Consider the following 20146-nt stretch of genomic DNA (forward strand, 5'->3'; position numbering starts at 1 on the left):
ACCTTATAACAAAATAAAACCTTAATAACTAATGATCAAACTGTTGATATTAACTCAACATTTGTAAACTTCTTAATATCTTAATTAAAAAAAAGTATAAGAAAGATGAAATTGATTGCACTTATTAATTGAAAAAAATGCAAGGTAATCCAATGAGATATTAGGCGGCCTCCTATTTCAATCTGAATACTAAGCTTTTAGCACCAATATATCCTTCTTAAACTATTGAATTCTTTTTAAATTTTACTTAAAATATTGAAAATTGAGTCTAATATTCATACAAAAAAAATCACTTTACTCTAATTGATAGATTGCTAAAGATCTTAGAAATACTCACTAACCCTCAAATTCCAATTTCTAAGACCTTAACCCACAAAAACCTTCATACATTTTGATTTGACTATTTGATTGACCTCAAAATTTGCACACATATTTACAACTAATACACCAACACATCACCTAAAATTTATTTGTACATACACCATAAAACTTAAGAAATCTTCAAATTTATGAACATATTTTTATTTCTCAAAATTGAAATCAATGAAGAACATCATTAACTTTAAAAATCCTTCAAAAATTCAATATTGATTCAATATCAATATAAAATCAATACTCAAAAATCTTTTCTTAAGTTTTCTCTCAAATTCTACTCTTTGATCTCCTAAAGAATCCTAAAGTCACCATAAAGGCATGGTTTTATACTTTAAAGTTTGACTTAATCTTAATTGACAACCAATCTTCTTCTAGTATCAATTTGAAACAATTTGAAGTAATTTTTGCTTTATTCTTTTGTTATCTTTTTTTTAAACATGTCTATTTAATTTCTTATCTCGTTTACTTTGATTTGACTCATTTATACCTCTACCAAGTAAATAAATTTTTTTTCTATAATAAAATAAAATTTAGACTAAATATTTTATAACAATTTTTTGCTAAGCTTTTCTATAATAACATCCATATTTTTTTTTTTTACTATGTAGTTGTATTACTATATGATATTGCAAATTGAGAAAAATTATTGATGAAGATCCAATAATAATTGACAAATTCTAAAAAATATTACACTTCTTTAATTATTTTTGAATCTTTCAATCCATAATAGTCTTAATCTTCTTAGGATCCATCATAAAACCATCATTTGAAATGATATATCTTAAAAAATTAACTTAATTAGTGTGAAATATAAACTTTTCTATCTTAGCATATAATCTTGCATCTTTTAGTTTTTGTAACACACAACAAATATAAATTTTATTTTCTTTTATATTTTTAGAATTAATTAAGATTTCATCTAAATATCAAATGACAAAATCATCAAAAAAACTCATAAAAGACATTGTTCATTAGATATTGAAAAGCAATTGATACATTTGTGAATTCAAAAGATATGATATTATATTTGAAATATCCATACTTGATTTGAAATGTAATTTTTCATTCATCTCTTTTTTAATGTATATCAGGTTTTATGCTATTTATAGACCTATTTTTATATAAATCTTTGCTTGATTGAATTAATCAAGAAGTCTTAAAATAAAAGATAGAGAATATCTATTCTCAATGGTGATTTTATTGAGTCCTCAATAGTTTATACACATCCATAGATATTTGTCTTTTTTTTCACAAATAAGATAGGAACTTCTATTGGAAATTTAGAATAGTGTACAAAATTCTTAGGTAAGTTCTTGTCAATATATCTTTTAGATGCAACCAATTCATTTTGTGATAAGCTATAGATAAGTCCAAATAGTGGTTGAATTCTTTCTTAAAGATCAATTGAATAATCATATGGATGATGCTTTAGAAGTATATCTACATTTTTTTCTCAAAAACATCTTCATAATCTTGATATCAACTTAAAATATTACTTATAGTATTTTTGTTGTCAAATAAATGGATATAGTGTATATAGTAAAAAGTGACATTTATTTTGCAACATGTATGAAAGTTCTTGCTTCTAACAATAAGGATTATTTTTTATTAGACTTATAGATTTTTACTTGACTATCAAAATCTTGGACTAAACTATGAAAAAAATCAAGGTTATAAAAAATCTAGTCTATTTGAAAATTATACTTCTTTGGCCATGATAATCCTAAAATGATTAGGTTGGAAGGAGATCTAATCACATTAAATATCATTATGCTATATTAACCATTAATTGATATATCTAAAGGAACAACTTTGTAGGTAATATTTTGAAAAGACAACAAACGACCATCTACTAGTTCTATATGTATGAGTTTGATTTTTTTAATTATGAATATTTCTTATTTTTTGACAAAGTCTTTATTTATAAAAACAGGCTAAGATTCTTGAATTTAACAAGACTAATACTTTCTGATTTTTTGGTCTTAAACAAACTTTTATTGTAAAATAAGATAATGGATCTAAAGAGAGATTATGACCTTTACTAGATGTTATATAAGATTTCAGCCACATAATCTCTATGATAGTTTTAAAAACTTATTTTTTGTTATATTGTCTTCTTTTGCAACTATACTTCTCATTTTATGATTATGTTATTTTTATGAATAATGTTAAGTAATGTATTTGGATTTTCCATAATATAAGCATAAATCTTCTTAATGACGTTAAATCTTTTCTTGCTCAATAAGAGATTTGAAACATACTTTATCAATTTACATAGGCTCTATCTTGGATGAATAAGCTTCCAAAAACTTAACAGATTTTACCACAATTTGATTTGTACCTCTTCAACCAACTCTTTGTTCTTAGCATCTTTTAAAGAATTGATTGTTACATGCAATGACTAAAGCAACAAACTATTCTAATGAATTTGGTCTTGAGATTATGAAAAATAAATCCTTAACATTATTTTTTGATCCATATCAAAGTTAATTGAAAAAGGCTTTGTTATTCCAATCCACATTGTATGAAAGGTTTTGGAATTTAGCAATATATATGATAGTTAAATGTGATTTTTATTGTAAAATTATAAATTTATTTTCTACTTTTTTTTTCAATCACTTTTTCCAAATGTAGCCATAACACTTCTAAGAATGAATTTAAATCATAAATATTTTTTTTTATGAAAGGTATAAAAAAGAATAGTCTTAAATAGAAGTGCATCTATGAATTTGACTTGAATAAATCTACAAGAATATTGGAAAAGATACAAGCTTAAATAGAACTTCACTTATTATAAAAATCATTGAAACTTTGATCTTATTCTATGAAACTTTTTTAGCATACTTATCCTAATTTCTTTTATATTTTAGTACTTAATCTTCTTAGATTTGATAATAAATTTGATCTACTTACTTCTTTCAATTATACAACTTCTTATAATAGACTTTGAACTTCATTATTGACTTCTCTTATATGCAAAGAAATAGTACCTCTATGATTCATATCGAAAATACCTTTGGAATAACAAAACCTTTCATACAATGTCAAAATTTCTATCCTAGGAGTATTAACAAGCTCATGGAGATTTGGAATAAATGCAAATTTATCTTCACTTCTACCAAGAATAGCATCCATAACTTTTCCTTCTATAGACAATTCAAACCAATCCAAAAGTCAAATTAGATGAAGATAATTTATAATCTTTAATATTAAATAAAAAATTTTACAAAGAAGGATAATTCTCTCTCTTTAAAAAAAATCAATGTTATAAAACTAAATGTTAGTTGAAAATAGATAATACATAATCTTCAAAATAAAATAATAAAAGATACGTGTTTAACTTATAAGATAAGTTTTTTATTTATATACCACTTAATTAGCTTGTACCATAAGCTATCAACACATGCAATACATGGCTAATTTGTTTGATAAGTTATTAATCTATCAATCAACTATAAGCATATTTAAAATCAATTTTATATTTATGAAGCTTTTAAAAAGCTTTACTATAAGATAATATAAAATCTATCTATAATAATATTTTATTTAATATTTTTCTATATATATATATATATGGTAATTGACAAAGTTCTATAATAGTTAAAAATCTATTTTCACTTTTGCAAAGAGTAGCATCCATAATTTTTTCTTCCATAGCAAACTCAAATGAAGTCATAAATTTAATTAGAGAAGGATAATTTGCAACCTCTAATAACAAATAAAAATTTCTACAAAGAATAATTATCCACTCCCTTTAAAAAAAAAAAAAAAAAAAAAAAAAAAAAATGTTAGAAAATTAAACCATTAGTTTAATAGTAGATAGTCTGTAACCTTCATAAATACAAAAATATAAGTAAAATAATTTATTTACTTCTAAAAAAATAAAAATAATAAATTAGCATTCTTATAAAATTATCAAGGATATGAATTTTTAACAATTAAAAGATCAATACACTCCTGTGTCACTTGAAAAGACTAAAAAATCATTCAAAGATGACACAATATTAAACTAGAATGGCTATTACTAAAGGCAAGAAGACTAGAAAGTCTTGAAACAAAATTAATGAGTAGAAAGGCATTGAGAATAGTGGAAAAGGCTTCACTTTTGTCTCCATATATACTATCTAATTAAAAGCTATATATCAATATTCTAAAGGATCTCTAGTATGTCTTGAACTTGTAAGATATGTATCTTAACTTATTATGTGAGTTTTCTATATATATGCTATATAATTAACTTATACTACAAGCTATCAATATATACAATAAATGGCTAACATATTAGCTAAGCTTTTTTATAAGATATTATCAAATTTATCCATTTTAATCTACTTCTATCTAATCATATTATCTAAGTAATTATTAGAATAAATATGTATATTCATAGAAATATCTATTGTAATAAACAACCTCAATTTTATATTGGCAATATCTCAAGGATGTGAATCTTAAGGAAAGAAAATCCTTAATACACTCTTGTATCACTGAAAGGAAATAAAAAGTCATTCAAAGATGATATAATATTTAACTAGAACGATTATTGCCAAAAATAAGAAGACTAAAAAGTCTTGGAATAAGACTAAAGACTAGAAAGGCATTGACAAGAGTGAAGAAGGCTTCACTCTTGCTTCCATATATACTCTCTAACAACAATATCATAAGCCCTAAATCCTAAACCAAACCCTAAGTAAATCCTAATCCAAAATCAAACCCTAATCAAATCCTAACCATAAATCAAATCCTAACCAAATCCTAAACCCTAAACCAAATCCTAACTAAATCCTAGTAATTTCTACAACAGATTTAAACCTCAATAACTAATGAATGAATCATTGATCTTAATTCAAATTTTTCACACTTTTTAAAACCTCACTTAAAAAGAAGCACAAAATTTTTGAAAAGGATCAAAATTACCAAATAGACGATAACCTCAAAAACGTGCTTAGGTATTGGTCGGCTTCCTTCTCTAACCTTGATGCCAATCTTCCAGAGCCAATATCTCTCCTTTTCACCATTCGATTGACCTCAAAATTCTTATACATATAGAAAAACAATTCTAATATCCTTTCACATAAATTTCACTCCAATCCAACTATTAGATTGCAAGAAATCTTAAAAACCCTCATTAGACCTAAAATTCTACTTTCTGAGATCTTGACCCTTTTAAACCTCAATAATCCTCAATCCAGCCCTTTGATCAAGCTCAAATTCAAAAAACATATTAAGCATAACTATAAATATTTATCTACAAAATTTTACCCATAGATCTATTACCAAACTCTTGAAATCATCCAAAACATAAACCCTATTTTATTTTATAAAATCCAAGTCATCCGAAACAAATCTTGACTTTGAAAAGATCTTACAAAGTCATAACAACTCCAAATCGCCCAAAACTAATGCTCATATAAACCTTATTTAGTTTTTTCTCAAATTCCTTTCTCCAATCTACAAAAGAATCCCGGAGTCGTCGTCAAGACTCGGTTTTGTGCCTCAGGGTCTAATTTGGATCCTGGTTCATAACCGACCCTCTCCGGGTATCAATATCTAGTTTTTCTAAGTAAATTTTACTAGAATTTACTCTTAACTTCCTTATAAAGATGCCTATATCATTTATTTTTCTAATCTACTTTTTTTTGCCTTATTGTGGTCCTACAAAGTAAGTAGAAGTCACCTTTCTAAAAAAGTAGCATTGATACTTTTTAATTTTACTACCTTTTTGACTATTAAATATATTTCTAAGATAATTTGCTCTAATACTTTGAACTAAGATCTCCTACATTATAATAATTTCCACACTCTTTCACCTATTAGTCATTTTACATCATGACAACGAGCTACGTTGTTGTATTGTAATACAACTATATTGTGAAAGATAATAATATGGATCTTATTATAGAAGAGCTAAGTTAAAAGATAAAGTAGAAAAGTTTGGATAAAAGATAGGAAGGTAGTAAAATTCTTAGTAGTAATATTGTCTTTTTAGAAAAGTGGCTTCTACTTACTTTGTAGGGCTATAAATAAGGCAAAATAAAGTAGATTAAAAAAATAAAAGATATAAGCATATATAGAAGGAAATTAGGAGTTGATTTTAATAGAATTTACCTCAAAAGGAACAAATATTGATACCTAGAGAAGATCGGTTACCAACGAGGATCGAAATTAAACCTAGAAGTACAAAATCAAGCCTCAACAATGATTCTAGGGTTCTTTGGTTGATTGGAGAGTGGAATTTGAGAAGAGACTTCATAGGGTTTTTATAGGCATTAATTTTGAGGGTTTTGGATATATAATGACTTTGTAAGAGCTTTACAAAGTTGATGTTGTTTTCAATGACTTTGATTTTTTGGAAAATAAAATAGGTTTGGCATTTTGGATAATTTCAAGAATTTGATAATAAATCTATCAGTGAAATTTTCTAATTTTGTGGATGTAGTTGTATTTGATATGTACTGTGAATTTGGATTTGATTGAATGGTTAGATTGAAAAGCATGAAGGTTTTTGTGGATTATGGTCTTGGAATTTAGGGATTTAAAAACCAATGAGATTTTATTAAATATCTATCAATCTGCAAATTAGATTGAGACAAATTTTTTTATACAGGTAGTCAGTTTGTTACTTTGCTTCTTTTAAATAATCTATTTTTGCATGCAATGGCTTAAGCAATAAATTATTCCAAAGATTTTACTTTTGATATTATCAATAATAAATCTTTAAAGTTATCCTTCAACCCATATCAAAATTGATTGATAAGGGCTTTGTCATTTCAGTCTACTTTGCTAGCAAGGTTTTGGAATTTAGCAACATATATGGTAGTTGATTGTGATCCTTATCATAAAGATAAGAGCTTGATCTCTATTATTCTTTCTTGATTACTTTTTCCAAATGTCGCCATAAATATTTCTAGAAATGAATTCAAATCATAAAGAAGTTGTAAATCCTTTTCCATCAAAGGTGCAAACCAAGAGAGATCACTTCCGGATTTATGTACACCTATAAACTCAACTTGAGTAAATTCATTAGGATATTAGAAGGCATACAATCTTAGATAGAACTTCACTTGTTGCAAAAATCTTTGAAATTTTGATCTTATTCCATCAAACTTTTCAATCATACTAATCATGCTTCTTGTTGTATTTATACAAACAAAACTTCTTGGATTTGGTTGTAAAGTTGATCTACTTGCTTCCTTTAATTTCACAATTTTTTTATGTAGACTTAAAACTACTTTTATAGGTGTAGGAATAATACATCTATAATTCACATTGAAAATACATGAGATTTCTACTCTTAGAGTATTGATAAGCTCTTAAAGAGTTGTAACAGTTGCAAATCTATTCTCACTTCTATTAAAAGTAGTATCCATAATCTTTTCTTACATAGATAATTTAAAAAAAATCAAAAAATTAAATTAGAAGAGGATAATCCACAACTTCTAATGTCAAATGAAAATTTCCATGAAGAGGGATAATCCATTATTTTTTAAGGAAAAAAATCAATGTTAAAAAATAAGATTTTTTCTTTAAAGTTGGATAATCCGCAACCTTCAAAATACAACAATAAAAGTGAAGTAATCTACTTTTTTTTAAAAAAAGATAAAAATAAAAAGTTAACACTCTTGTCAAACTATCAAGGATATGAATTTCAAGGAAAGAAAATCCTTAATACACTTTTGTATCACTGAAAAGAACTAAAAAGTCATTCAAAGATGATATAATATTGAACTAGAATAGCTATTGCTAAAAAAAAGAAGAATGGAAAGTTTTGGAATAAGACTAAATACTAGAAAGATATTGACAAGAGTGAAGAAGGCTTCAGTCCTGCCTCCATATATACTCTATAACTACGAGCTATGTTGTGATATTCTATATGACTTCCAACATGTATTAAGTTTGCTAACCACATGTCTTAAGTTGCAAGGCAAGTTATCTATGTATGTGCCACATAATTAGCTTGTTTTACAAGCTACTATACAAAGTTAACTTGTTCGACAAGCTACTAACACGTAATTAATTTGTTGGCCGAGTTTCTAACTTATAAACACATCTAAAGTCAAAACCACATCTATGAAGCTTCTAAAAAGTTTCTTTAGAAAACTTTATGAAATTAATTTATATTTATCTACTTCTATCTAATCATATAAATAACTATTGGAATAAATGTATATATCTGTGATATAATAAGGTATGATTACTTTATTGTAATACCAAGATTACTCATCTTTCTAGCAAATTGGATAATTGTAGATTTAGACTATTTTTTAACTTGTAAATAGATTAATCAAGTTGCTAATTCATTATATGTATTTGAGCCAATAAAAATTTATCTCATATTCTATGTGCCTATTTTTGACCATAAAAGTAAGTAGAAGTATGTAAATTTGTCAATATTTGAAGGAATCACTTCTTGAAAGCTTTATAGATGCGGATTTGACTTTTTATGTATTTGTAGGTGATTGAAAGGTTAAAAACTTAGCTAAAAAGTTAACAATATGTTGCACATGTTAGTGACTTGTGGTATATATTGGCCATATAAGAAAATTGTCTTGCAAATTAGACATGTGTCTTATAAATTAGACACATATTGGAGGTTCTATAAAACATGACAATGTAAATCCTAATCGAATAGTAAGCAAGAATGAGGCCTTCTTTACTCTAGTTAATATCTTTTTTGTTATTAGTTTTATTTGAAGAATTTTTAGTCTTCTTATCTTTAGCAATAACTATTCTAATTATAATATTATACCATCTTTGAGTGATTATCTATTTTTTTTAGTGACACATGAGTGTATAGATCCTTTGGTTCTTTGTGATTTCTATCTCAGTCACTAATATAACGACACAAAGAACTTGTTAATAGAAACTTAAGAAAAAAAAAAAAAAAAAAAACATAACATAACATAACATAACAAAACAAACAAAACAAAACTAAACAAAACAAAACAAAAAAAAAAAAAAAAAAAAAAAAAAAAAAAACTACAAAATATCTGATTGCTTATATAATATGTACTTTTTAAAGTAAAATTTTAATTTTATTAGAAAAATTAATAGATGATTAAAATCTAAATTTTAACTTGTTCAGATATAATTAATTTGTTTTTATAGTAAAAAAATAAATAAAAATAGATACTTGTAACATGCATAACATGAAAAAAATTGAAAAAAAATGATACTTTTTAATCAAAAAAATTAACATACTAATTTTTTAAAATAAAGATTACAATATACAAGAAAAGATTATTTTTTTTAAATATTGAATTGTAGTATGTTACTAAAAATTATTAAATATGCATATTGATATATATATATATATATATATATATATCCATACATATATTTAGAATATTGCTAAACTGACTTCCACTCTAAGATCAAAAAACAAAATCTATTAAGTCCACACATATAATCTATTTCAAATTGAAGAATTTTAAATCTTTTATAAAGTTCAATAATTTTTCTTTTGAATTATTTCTAATCAAATAAGATACTTAGTAGAATTTTTTTTTTTATTTTTATCATTAAAAAATAATTTATTGCAATGATAATAAATTAGTCAAGTATATAAAAAATACAAGGAATTTTATTTGTATAAAAAATAATAATTTGTTTGTTTATTATGCCAATAATATGTTACTAATTCTGTCAGACAAAGAAGAATCAATGAGTAATATTATCTGTATTTTTATAATCTTCTAGCTTACCTTTAAGATTATTGTTAATCTGTCCAAATCTAAAAAAATATGAATACAAATATGAGGTGAATATTTTTACATATAAAATTACAAGAAAGAATTTTTATCCACATAAATATTACAAGCATCTTTTTTGTCCTTTGGTGGAAAAATAGAAACAATAAACTAACCTAATGCTACAATTGTCAATATGTAACTGTTAGCCATATATATTTTTAATTGGAATGAAAATGAGAAAAACGTTTGAAAAATCAGATGTGTAGCCAACAATTACTTATTTTTTTAGCATGGAAAATTGTAGCTGAGCATATGTTGTTTGTTCATAATATAGTTAGCCCTAGAAAAATAGGGATATTAACTCCATTAATCTATAAGATGTTATAATTGTGTTGGTTATGAAATATAGTATTAAGATTTGAGTCCAATTCAGTAGATCTTCACTTTATTTAATTTTTACATTAATTCAGTCATTTATGATAGTAAAATAATAGTATAAAAACTATAATCTGTATACTATATTTTTACAAAGATCATTAATTTTCTAAAACAGTATTTATTCGGAAACCTATTATTGATACATAGAAGTATGTGTTACCTAAACTCTTCCAAATTAGCCCTACATGCAAGAAATAATGGATAAAGGAAAACTTGTGTCACTATCATATATCGTCCATGGTAAACTCCAACTTTTAAAAATAGTGCTTTGCAAATGTTAAAAACATTGACTTCCACATGTTAACAAATATTGTAGAATTACACACTTTTATTTTGGCAACAGTAATAAAAGATGAATTTGGCCTCCTACCTTATTAGATTAATTTGTGGAATGATGTTATCAAGTATGTTTAAAAAACAATTTGACATATTATCATCCAATTGGTAATGACTTGCTGAAACAACTAAGAAGGCGAATAAGTTGTATTGTACTCATATGAAATTGAAATTATTTTTGGAAAAAAATATCCACACACACACACATCAAAACACAAAAATGATATCCCAAAAAAAATGTGAATTTTCAAAAAAACATTTCATGCGAAAATGACATATTTACCGCATGAACATAACACCAACGTCTTTGGTGCCTTCCCCTTCCAAATTACTTACCTAATTCTTAGTTTGCTACCTCGAGGTAGGCAATTAAGTTGTCACCCGATTTCACACAGTAGTTAGTCACACCGCCATCACCCTCTATCTGTTTTAAAATAAAAATAAAAATAAACCTGTGCATTTTATTTGCGTTTCGCAAGAGAGTTGTACAGCAATTGAGTCAAAAATGTAAAAATAAATATATGAATGAGTCTAAAATTGAATTAGCACGAAAGCTGGGCAATCACATGTTAGGGGAAGAAGAGCATCTCAGGAAGGGCAGTGGGAGGGAGGGAGGTTGAAGGGGAGGCTAAAAGACCGCGAGGGATAAGAACAAACGAACCAGCAATGCCCTCACTTTTGTTAATTATAAATAAATAAAAGCGTAACGAAGACAGTGCAGAAGAACTGGGAAGGAGGAGGAACTGGGTCGCAGGGGCAAGGCATCATCCAAAACACACACACTCTAACTAGTTAATGGGGGGGGACTCATGGGGCCATAGGGTGTTATTTCGGTCCCAATACGGGTGGCCAACTTGGCAGATCGCAGCCGGGCCAGGTGGAAACATTCCATTTGCGTCCAACTACACTGAAATATACAGGTGGAAAATTCAGCGCTCACTGAAGGTTTCAGATCACACAGCTCACACACCGAGGCACCCGACGACGGGATTAGCAGCTCACAACACGGATGCGTGACCAGATCAACACCACCCTCACGCGCCTCCCTCATAAGTGAGCATTACCGCTCCTGTCTCCTCACTAATTGGAATTGCATGTGTTCGGTGCATTAGTCGTAGAGGTGAAGGAGACCTGGATCCCACCCCCCTATACTTGATCCGCTTTGCAGCGACGGAGGAGGAGGAGGATTGTGGGATTGCCTGAGCGTGTGTGCGGAATTGATTGCTCCATCGCCGCGAGATGGAGTCGCACAAGGTGAAGAAGAAGAACCGGGTGCCCATCCGGGCTCTGATCCAAGTTGCTAGCGTTGCGGCTGGGGTGCAATTCGGTTGGGCTTTGCAGTTGTCGTTGCTGACGCCTTATGTGCAGGAGCTCGGTATCCCGCACGCATGGGCGAGTTTTATCTGGCTGTGTGGACCGATTAGTGGCATGATCGTGCAGCCCATTGTGGGGCATTACAGTGATAGCTGCACGAGTAGCTATGGGAGGAGGAGACCGTTTATTCTCTCCGGTGCGGCCCTGGTGGTCGTGGCGGTGCTCATCATCGGGTACTCTGCTGATCTTGGGTACCTCCTGGGTGATGAGCTGATGGGCGCGACCCGCCCGCGTGCTGTGCTTATCTTTGTGTTCGGGTTCTGGGTGCTCGACATGGCGAACAACACCCTCCAAGGTCCCTGCAGGGCGCTGCTGGCGGATTTCACTGGCAAGGATCAGAAGCGGAACCGCAGGGCCAACGCATTCTTCTCGCTGTTCATGGCCCTTGGGAACATTCTGGGATTCGCAACTGGAGCGTATGATGGATGGTACAAGGTCTTCAAATTCACCCATACCAAGGCTTGCGACATTGCCTGCGCCAATCTGAAGTCCGCGTTCCTGTTGGGGGTGACTATATTGTTGATCACCACATTCTTGAGTGTGACGGCGGCCAGCGAGATTCCGTTTGATCCCAAGAATGCGGTCAAGAGAACAGCTTCGAAGTCCGTGACGCAACCTCTGTTGACTGGTAAGCCTGCGGATGAGATCTCTAGCAGTGCTGCGGGTGGTGAATCGTCGGATGATGATGATGATGAAGACGAGCACGAGTCCGAGGCGCTGTTCTGGGAGCTGATGGGAGCTTTGAGGGACCTCCCAAGGCCAATGTGGTGCATTCTCTTCGTCACGGCGCTCACTTGGATCGCGTGGTTCCCCTTCCTTCTCTTCGACACTGACTGGATGGGACGGGAGGTTTACGGCGGAGAGCCTTCTGATCCCATCAGGAGCAACTTTTACTACGATGGTGTGCACATGGGTTCGCTTGGGCTGTTGCTGAACTCCGTCGTGCTTGGTCTGTCCTCCCTCTGCATCGATTTCGTGTGCAGGAAGCTTGGGTCCAGCTACGTCTGGGGAATTGCCAACGTGATCATGGCGGCCTGTTTCATCGGAACTGGTGTGGTAACGCGTGCCGCGGCTCAAGCAGCAGCGCTCAACCCTGGTGCCGGCCCACCTGATTACGTGATCTACTCCGCTCTGGTGATATTCTCAATTCTGGGAGCTCCCCTCGCGGTGACGTACTCAGTGCCATACTCACTGACAGCAACTTACACAGAGAAAGTGGGCGGTGGACAGGGCCTGTCTGTGGGCCTGTTGAATCTCGCTATCGTCGCACCGCAGATGGTTGTGTCCGTGGGGAGTGGGCCTTGGGACGAGCTCTTCGGCGGAGGCAACATGCCAGCCTTTTTGTTTGGAGCTGGAGCTGCCTTCATTGGTGGTATTGCTGCCGTGCTTCTTCTGCCCCGCCCCCCGCCGGATTTCACCACCCGGAACAGTCTTCGCAGGACTCACAGCTCCCCCATCCCTTAAATCCATATAGATTGTGATATCTGATGCATAGTGCCTTCGTTTTTTCTGTAGAAGGCTCGAATTATGGTAGATCGTTGCGACAAAAAAAACCTAATTAATCTGTCGTCTAAAATGTGGACTGACAGCGTGGTCTTCCGTCTATTAGAGTTTTAAGTGTTATATTATGTATGATAGAATATGCTGGTTTGGCAAGTGATAGGATGTTGAATTGGGCATAGAGACAGCAGGACCATGCTACACCAAGCTATCAAAGCTTTTTTGTGCAAAGCTTGAGGCCTGAAATTGAAATGGAATGCAAATTCTGTTGCAGAGCATTACTTTTGAGGTTCCATCCCCGTCTCTGAGTAGTGCATAATCTCTGCTTCGTATGTCCAGTAATTTGTTCTTGGAAAACTATTATTATAGTGTACTGTTCTCGTCCTGTAAAGATGAGGTGCATATAACGTGACATCTGCCAACGAGTGCTTTCCATCTTACACACTGATACCGAGGATTCGTTCCATTAGAACGTCCTTGTGAAAATGACTTGTGGTCCTAGGAGCCACGGCGTCTGCCACCCAATTTCACCTTTAGGTGAAAATTTATACATTTCACAATCCACCTTGTTTGTTAACTTTCACTCAATATTTTCAATGATACGCAAAACTCCATTTTCGGCACAAATTCAGGAGTCTTCATTCGAGTTGTGAGCCCACTCCTATCCTTTCTACGTCGGGTCCATTTACTGCAGAACTGCATCTCACGATGCACTTCAAAACCCTTCTCACCATTGCATTATCTCTCCAAAGAAACATATGATCACACGGAATTGCATGCAAGCTCGAGGAGTTTTGATCCTTTATGCTGTAGCTGTGCCATTGTTAATGAAATTGAAATGGCTTTGGAAGAGGAGAATGGACTTAAACGTAATATAAATGGAATATTAATGTTAACTACGTGGCACTGTTTCACTTTGGTACACTGATTTCCACTACGAATATATTGTGGTCTCGGGTGCCGCTAAAATTTCATCATCAAAGAAACAGAATGTCCCCCAGAAAGGCATTCATGGATGGAAACGGCAATGGATCTGGAATAATGAATATAATATTCACAGATCCTGATTCCAAAAAACAACATGGCATAAAAATTTGTCCCCATTACGAGGCTGCACCGTTAGTAGGAATGAAAGGTGAAATGGATAACTATGACTCGAACCTCGGGTGCAGAGCGTGATTCGCTTTTAATAAAGACCTACACATTCAATTGATAGCTAGGCAATTGACAGTTGTACAGTTCTGTCAATCCGTAACGACGCATTATTCTGTTCTTAAGAACATAGAGTTTGTAAGGATTGAATACACAGGTCTGTCTGTCTGTCTGGTCGTTCGTGCACCCGGTTGTTAAAGAGAAGCCACGTCATGCCTGCCACAACGTTTCAAATCAAGGAGAAACAGATGTACCGACGACTGTGTGTATGATGCTCGCGGGATAGTCTCACACATGAAACAACGGAAATTTAAATCATACTCTGGGCTCCATAATTACCTCCAATGCATCACTGATGCTGCTTCTGGCAATAGAACAAGGGCTAAGGTTGGGTCGCCTCATCATACTGCTGTTTCTCCTCTGTTTATGGAAGCAGCGGAGTCCTGCATTTCTCCCATCATTTAGTCGATCCATCGATGGCAGGTGGCGAGTGATTCTTTGCATTCGCTCGTTGTAGTAGAGCTGGCGAGTGCCCTTGCTTCGTGTTTTCAGGTAACCGACCAGTGTCGCACTTCTCGCTGGTACGAGCGGCCGTCGTGCTGGGCTCCGCTCTTCCGTTCTGCTCCTTTCACTCATCTTCTAACCCATCTCCGACAAACTCACTGCCGGAGTATTCTTCTGCGAGAATCCACGATGATGCTCAGAACAGGTAGCACGGTGACAATTGCAAGCCCAGGTCGGCCTGCCGGATGTCAGTTCTCGCATTCAGTTGCGCAGGCCAGTGCCAATCGACCCATCCCGCGAGGCTTCTTTGGAGCTGGTGGACAAGCATCAATGTCCACAGCGGGGATTCTGTGCTCGTTGGATTTGGGGGTCTCACAACCCAATTCTCCGGCGTCCTCATGTGCTGGTTCGTTCTCCCTAAAAAGGCTCATGTCCAACGACAAACTGCTCTTGGATATCGACACACTCTTTGAAGTCGTGCGAGAACCTCCACGCACCTTCGAGCTGCTGGTGGCGGTCCGCACCTGCAGAAGGAAGATATGATCTCTTTCCCATTGCATCGTTTCCGCGGATACTCGGGCTGATTGCGAGAACAAAATAGTGGGTGTCATCGCTGGGTGGAACACGGCGAAGAGCTGCTATACACATCGCCAACAACTGTTATGTAAATACGGATCGCTTCAAGCTGAATCCCTCACAAAATCCGCCTCCACTCCTGGGAGTTGCAATAGATGAGAGACCTCCACTGCACCTCCAAGGTTCTGGACAAGAGAAATAACATCAGCAGTCCAGGCAGGCAAGATGGGCGTGCACCGACAACTCCACGAAAGAAATTTATTGGAGCATCCTCACACTAACTTAAAACACAGAGCCTGACAGGAAACTGGCAGTTGACTGTACACCGTACGTCTTTCGGTGACTCGTGCAGGACAATCCAGGTCGTGAGTGAGCAAGAGCATTCGCCTTGACGTGGGCGTCAAGTGACGGTGCGCAAGCTCTGACACGATCAATGAATTTGGATGACAAGAAAGGCTGGAGCGAATGTGGGGAGGGAAGTGAGAGAGAGAGTGACTGAGGAGCAAGGAGCACAGAGTAGAAGAGAAGAGTTCTGTGCACGCATGTAGCGCATGGAACAACCCCCCCCCCCCCTCTCTCCCAACGCTGCAAGGCAGGCAGGCACGCAGGCATGTATTCCCCTTCGCAGGCACGCGTGCAACTTCAGAAATCGTCGGGACCCCAACGCCCACACCGCCCACGCCGCGTCCTTGCATGCCACTGCTGCCCAGGGGGCAGCATGGCCCTCCTCTTATGTTTTTCTTTGTGATGCAAGCTTGAGTGAGTCCTACATCATGGTTTCATGGTCTTCTCTTCTTCTACTGTTCGTTTTCATATATTCATATTCTGGTTAAATCAACAAGTTGGAGTTTGCACACAGTTCCCTTTTGTAATACATATGTGGGTATTAAAATTATTATTATTGTTCTTATTATTATTTTTGGTTGTGACATAGTTGTCCCAGTGCTTTTACAAGTTAAAATATTTTTGAACTCTCATTCAATAATGGAAGGATTGATTGAGGAACTAGCTTCTTGGATTCCAATGTTGGGATTGACTTTGATGAAGCTCAAATCAAGGCATTTTTATGGTTTGGTAGACAGACCAATGAGAGCAAAACTCTTCTTTAGAGTCTACATTTTGAATTTATAGGCTTAGTTTTAGTGCTCTGACAAAAACACTTGGTTAAATTCTTACGATGTGCTTTGTGGATTAATATTACCATATACACAACCATCCAAGAAGTGACATTCACAAAGAAGGTTTTGTCTCCGCTTGTTGCCTCCTGAGCATGGATCCATGCTTTGGGTACAACATGTGGGGACAAAAACAAATTTAATATATTTATTTTGAATCCTTCAAGAAGAGGAAGAGTAGTAGACTATAGTGCTTGTGTTGGTGATTGTAATATAACACAAGAGGTTTCAAATTTGATTCCTAACACTGATTTTGATTTCAATTCTTATTACTCTTTTTTTTTTTTTTTTTTTTTTTTTAAATTGTAAACCACGTTCTTCTTCTTTCTTTTCTTATTTTTCTTTTTGAAGCAAAGTATCCTCAACAAGACTCATAAATTGTGGATTTACAAATTAGCAAGAAAGTTGCCAAACCAAAGGGTTTAAAATTTGCCAAACAGTTAGAATTTGGAAAACATCCAGCAAAGATGTCCATCCACAAGATATTCTCTCTATGGTATCCAAGTTTAAAGTTTCTACCATGATTTTGCACAAGGTTTTCAACCCCATTGGTGTTCACATGATTTGCAAGAATGGGTCTTTGTTGACTGGGTTTGCCTGCTCAGATGCATGGATTCCACCATAAAACCCTAGGAAAAATTATGATCGCATTTGTACTGAGTGAGAACATGGTTGATAGAATTTGTAATTTTCTTATAGGAATCCTGTGTTCATGCAAGTGAAAGCCAAAACATCACTACAGTCTTCAGCTTATAGTTTATGTGGATGGAGACTCCACTATTGAAAACAGTGTACAGTCTCTTTATTTGGAAATGGAACAAAGCTGTAAGAAATTCTGGATGGAAAATTGACTGAATTTAAAAATAAAATAAGACATAAAAATTGCTCATAAGTGCAAGCTGACTGTTATATTTTTGGGTTTAGGGTTTTGAGCATGTACTTTACATGTATGCATGTATTCATTCATGTATAAATGCAATCATCTTGTGTGATGCATGGTCCTTTACAAATGAATATATATATATATATACATGAAACAGTGTGCTTTGGCAATGTTTCAATACTTGGTCATGATATTATAGCATGTAGTTAAAACTTGAAATTATCAAAGCAGGAAGAAACAAATCAAAACAGTAACAACAATGAAACTTGTCATATTAGCAAGTTATTGGTAATTATATTTTTTTTTAGTCAACTGAGAAGCACAGATGTTAGAGTTATGAATAAATGAGTAAATTAATATTGAAGAAGAAGAAGGAAAGAAGGAAATAAACCTTGAATGAAAAAAATTAAAATAACTTTTAAGGCTTAAATGTGGTGGGTTTCCCCTGTAGAATAGGAAGGAAATGGAGGCTGACCCTAATCATTCCCTTCACATGGCAATCAAATATACAGGGGTGAATGTTGGCCACCATCTTTGTAATGGGTACCCAATAACTCACATCTGCCCAGTTGATTTATTTATTTATTTTTTCAATCTTTAGGGCAATACCTGCACAAAGCTAGATGCATAGGAAGAAATATTAGTTGACCATACTGCTACTACATAGCTACAATCATATATAGTTGTGCCTTTTGTCTCTAGTTCCAGTGGCAATCCCATAAAGTAAATCCTCTTATCATTCCACTTTTGGACACAGAGTGTTTGTTTGTTTTGCCCTGATCCTTCTTTGGCTTGAGATCAAACCTCAGTTTTCTATAAAAAAATATTGGAAATCAATCACCTTATCAAATCACATTTAACTCTTGATTAGGAGAGGGCTCCACCAATCCAGCATCTTGCTTGAATAGTTAATTTCCAGAAGTAGGAATTTAATTGAATGTTCTCAGAAGAGTGAGTGGAAAGCAGTCCCATGAGCTCCTGCAAGTTTAATGCGTACAAAGACATATTCAATGATCACAGATAAGAATATGCTGCTATAAAAAGTTATATTTTTCCTTTTCTATTCTATTTTTCTAGTATACCAAATAGTTTTTTGTAAACAAGACATTACCTTTCAGGGTTGTAAACTTTCTTTTCAAAATTGAAAAAGAATAAATAACGCATTTATGGATTTTGGAACTAAAAAAAATTAGGGGTAATTTTATGCTTGCTTAAGTGAAGGCTTTTCAGATTTCCACCTGCACAAGACTTTTGTCAAGAAATTACACAGAATGATTTGATAATATTAATATGAATTCTATCTTATTCCCTAATTATTGAGTTCAAAGCACAATGGTGACAAAGTTCTGTTCAAGATGGATTCCAAACTTAGGTGACCACGATCCAAGTTGTGATTACCTAGAATTCATGAATTTTAAAATAAAGAGGGACCTCATTTTAGGAAAAAATTAAAAATAAAATGAATGAATGCACGGTTTCTCTACCAAGGGGTATTTTCAATGAAGCCATCATGGTTTATATTTTGGCATGGAGTTTAGCCACCTAGAAGGATCACCCATATGGCATAGGGTAGCATTTTGAGCAACTTGCATGCATTTATGGTTGATTGGGGAATTGAATGCCCAAATCCGCTTGGCAAGTTTAAATGCAAAGGCTGAGGTTACCATTTCAGCACCATGTTCTCTCTGCCACTTGGCCTCTCCCCAGAGCTCTGGTGGCTATAAAACGTTGTAGATAGAAGGGACACAAGAAAGTTGTGGATCAAGCTAGTTCATGAAAGTTCCAAAGGTTGTGGATTGTATGCTGCCCCTAGTTATGCTTCTGGAAGCTCACATATTTCTTTTCATGAATTTTGTGATCTTATTAAGCTGCAAATCCTTGTTTCTAAGTTTTTGAGGATCTAAGAGCTGCAGCCCTTCTCCATCTCAATTCTCAAAGTTCACAAAGAGTTGCAATGGTTTAATCACCCTCCTTCCTTCAACTAAAATAAAGACTCAATATCATTAAGATTGCAACCACAAAAAAAGGGATGTGAAGCCTGCCCGGTTTGAAGATTCGTTACAAGAGGGATATTTGGGGCAGTCAGTAAAGGTTGTGGAGGTTAGAGACTGAGTTGACCACCAGTGCCCTGTAAAGGCCCATTG

General features: G+C 33.6%; 2 protein-coding genes across 2 annotated transcripts; one reads left to right on the top strand and one right to left on the bottom strand.

Moving 5' to 3' along the window:
* Positions 1–11855: 11855 nt before the first annotated feature.
* On the top strand, positions 11856–14005 carry LOC112276739 (sucrose transport protein SUT2). Its single transcript, XM_024508372.3, has one exon. It carries the CDS (start codon positions 12078–12080, stop codon positions 13674–13676), a length of 1599 nt encoding a protein of 532 aa, XP_024364140.1. The 5' UTR covers positions 11856–12077; the 3' UTR covers positions 13677–14005.
* Positions 14006–14794: 789 nt separating this feature from the next.
* LOC141044868 (uncharacterized) lies at positions 14795–15500 on the bottom strand. The gene is made up of 2 exons (XM_073530785.2): positions 15204–15500; positions 14795–15080 (listed from the first exon to the last, which is right to left on the bottom strand). The coding sequence occupies exons 1-2, from the start codon at positions 15498–15500 to the stop codon at positions 15075–15077; spliced, it is 303 nt and encodes a 100-aa protein (XP_073386886.1). The 3' UTR covers positions 14795–15074.
* Positions 15501–20146: the final 4646 nt, after the last annotated feature.

This window comes from Physcomitrium patens, chromosome 24 (genome assembly GCF_059467195.1).
Source record: "Physcomitrium patens ecotype Gransden chromosome 24, ASM5946719v1, whole genome shotgun sequence".
In the NCBI taxonomy this organism is placed as follows: domain Eukaryota; kingdom Viridiplantae; phylum Streptophyta; class Bryopsida; order Funariales; family Funariaceae; genus Physcomitrium; species Physcomitrium patens.

Coding starts and splice junctions, on each gene's coding strand:
- LOC141044868 (XM_073530785.2), bottom strand. CDS start 15,500: ATGAGTGAAAGGAGCAGAACGGAAGAGCGGAGCCCAGCACGACGGCCG.
- LOC112276739 (XM_024508372.3), top strand. CDS start 12,078: ATGGAGTCGCACAAGGTGAAGAAGAAGAACCGGGTGCCCATCCGGGCT.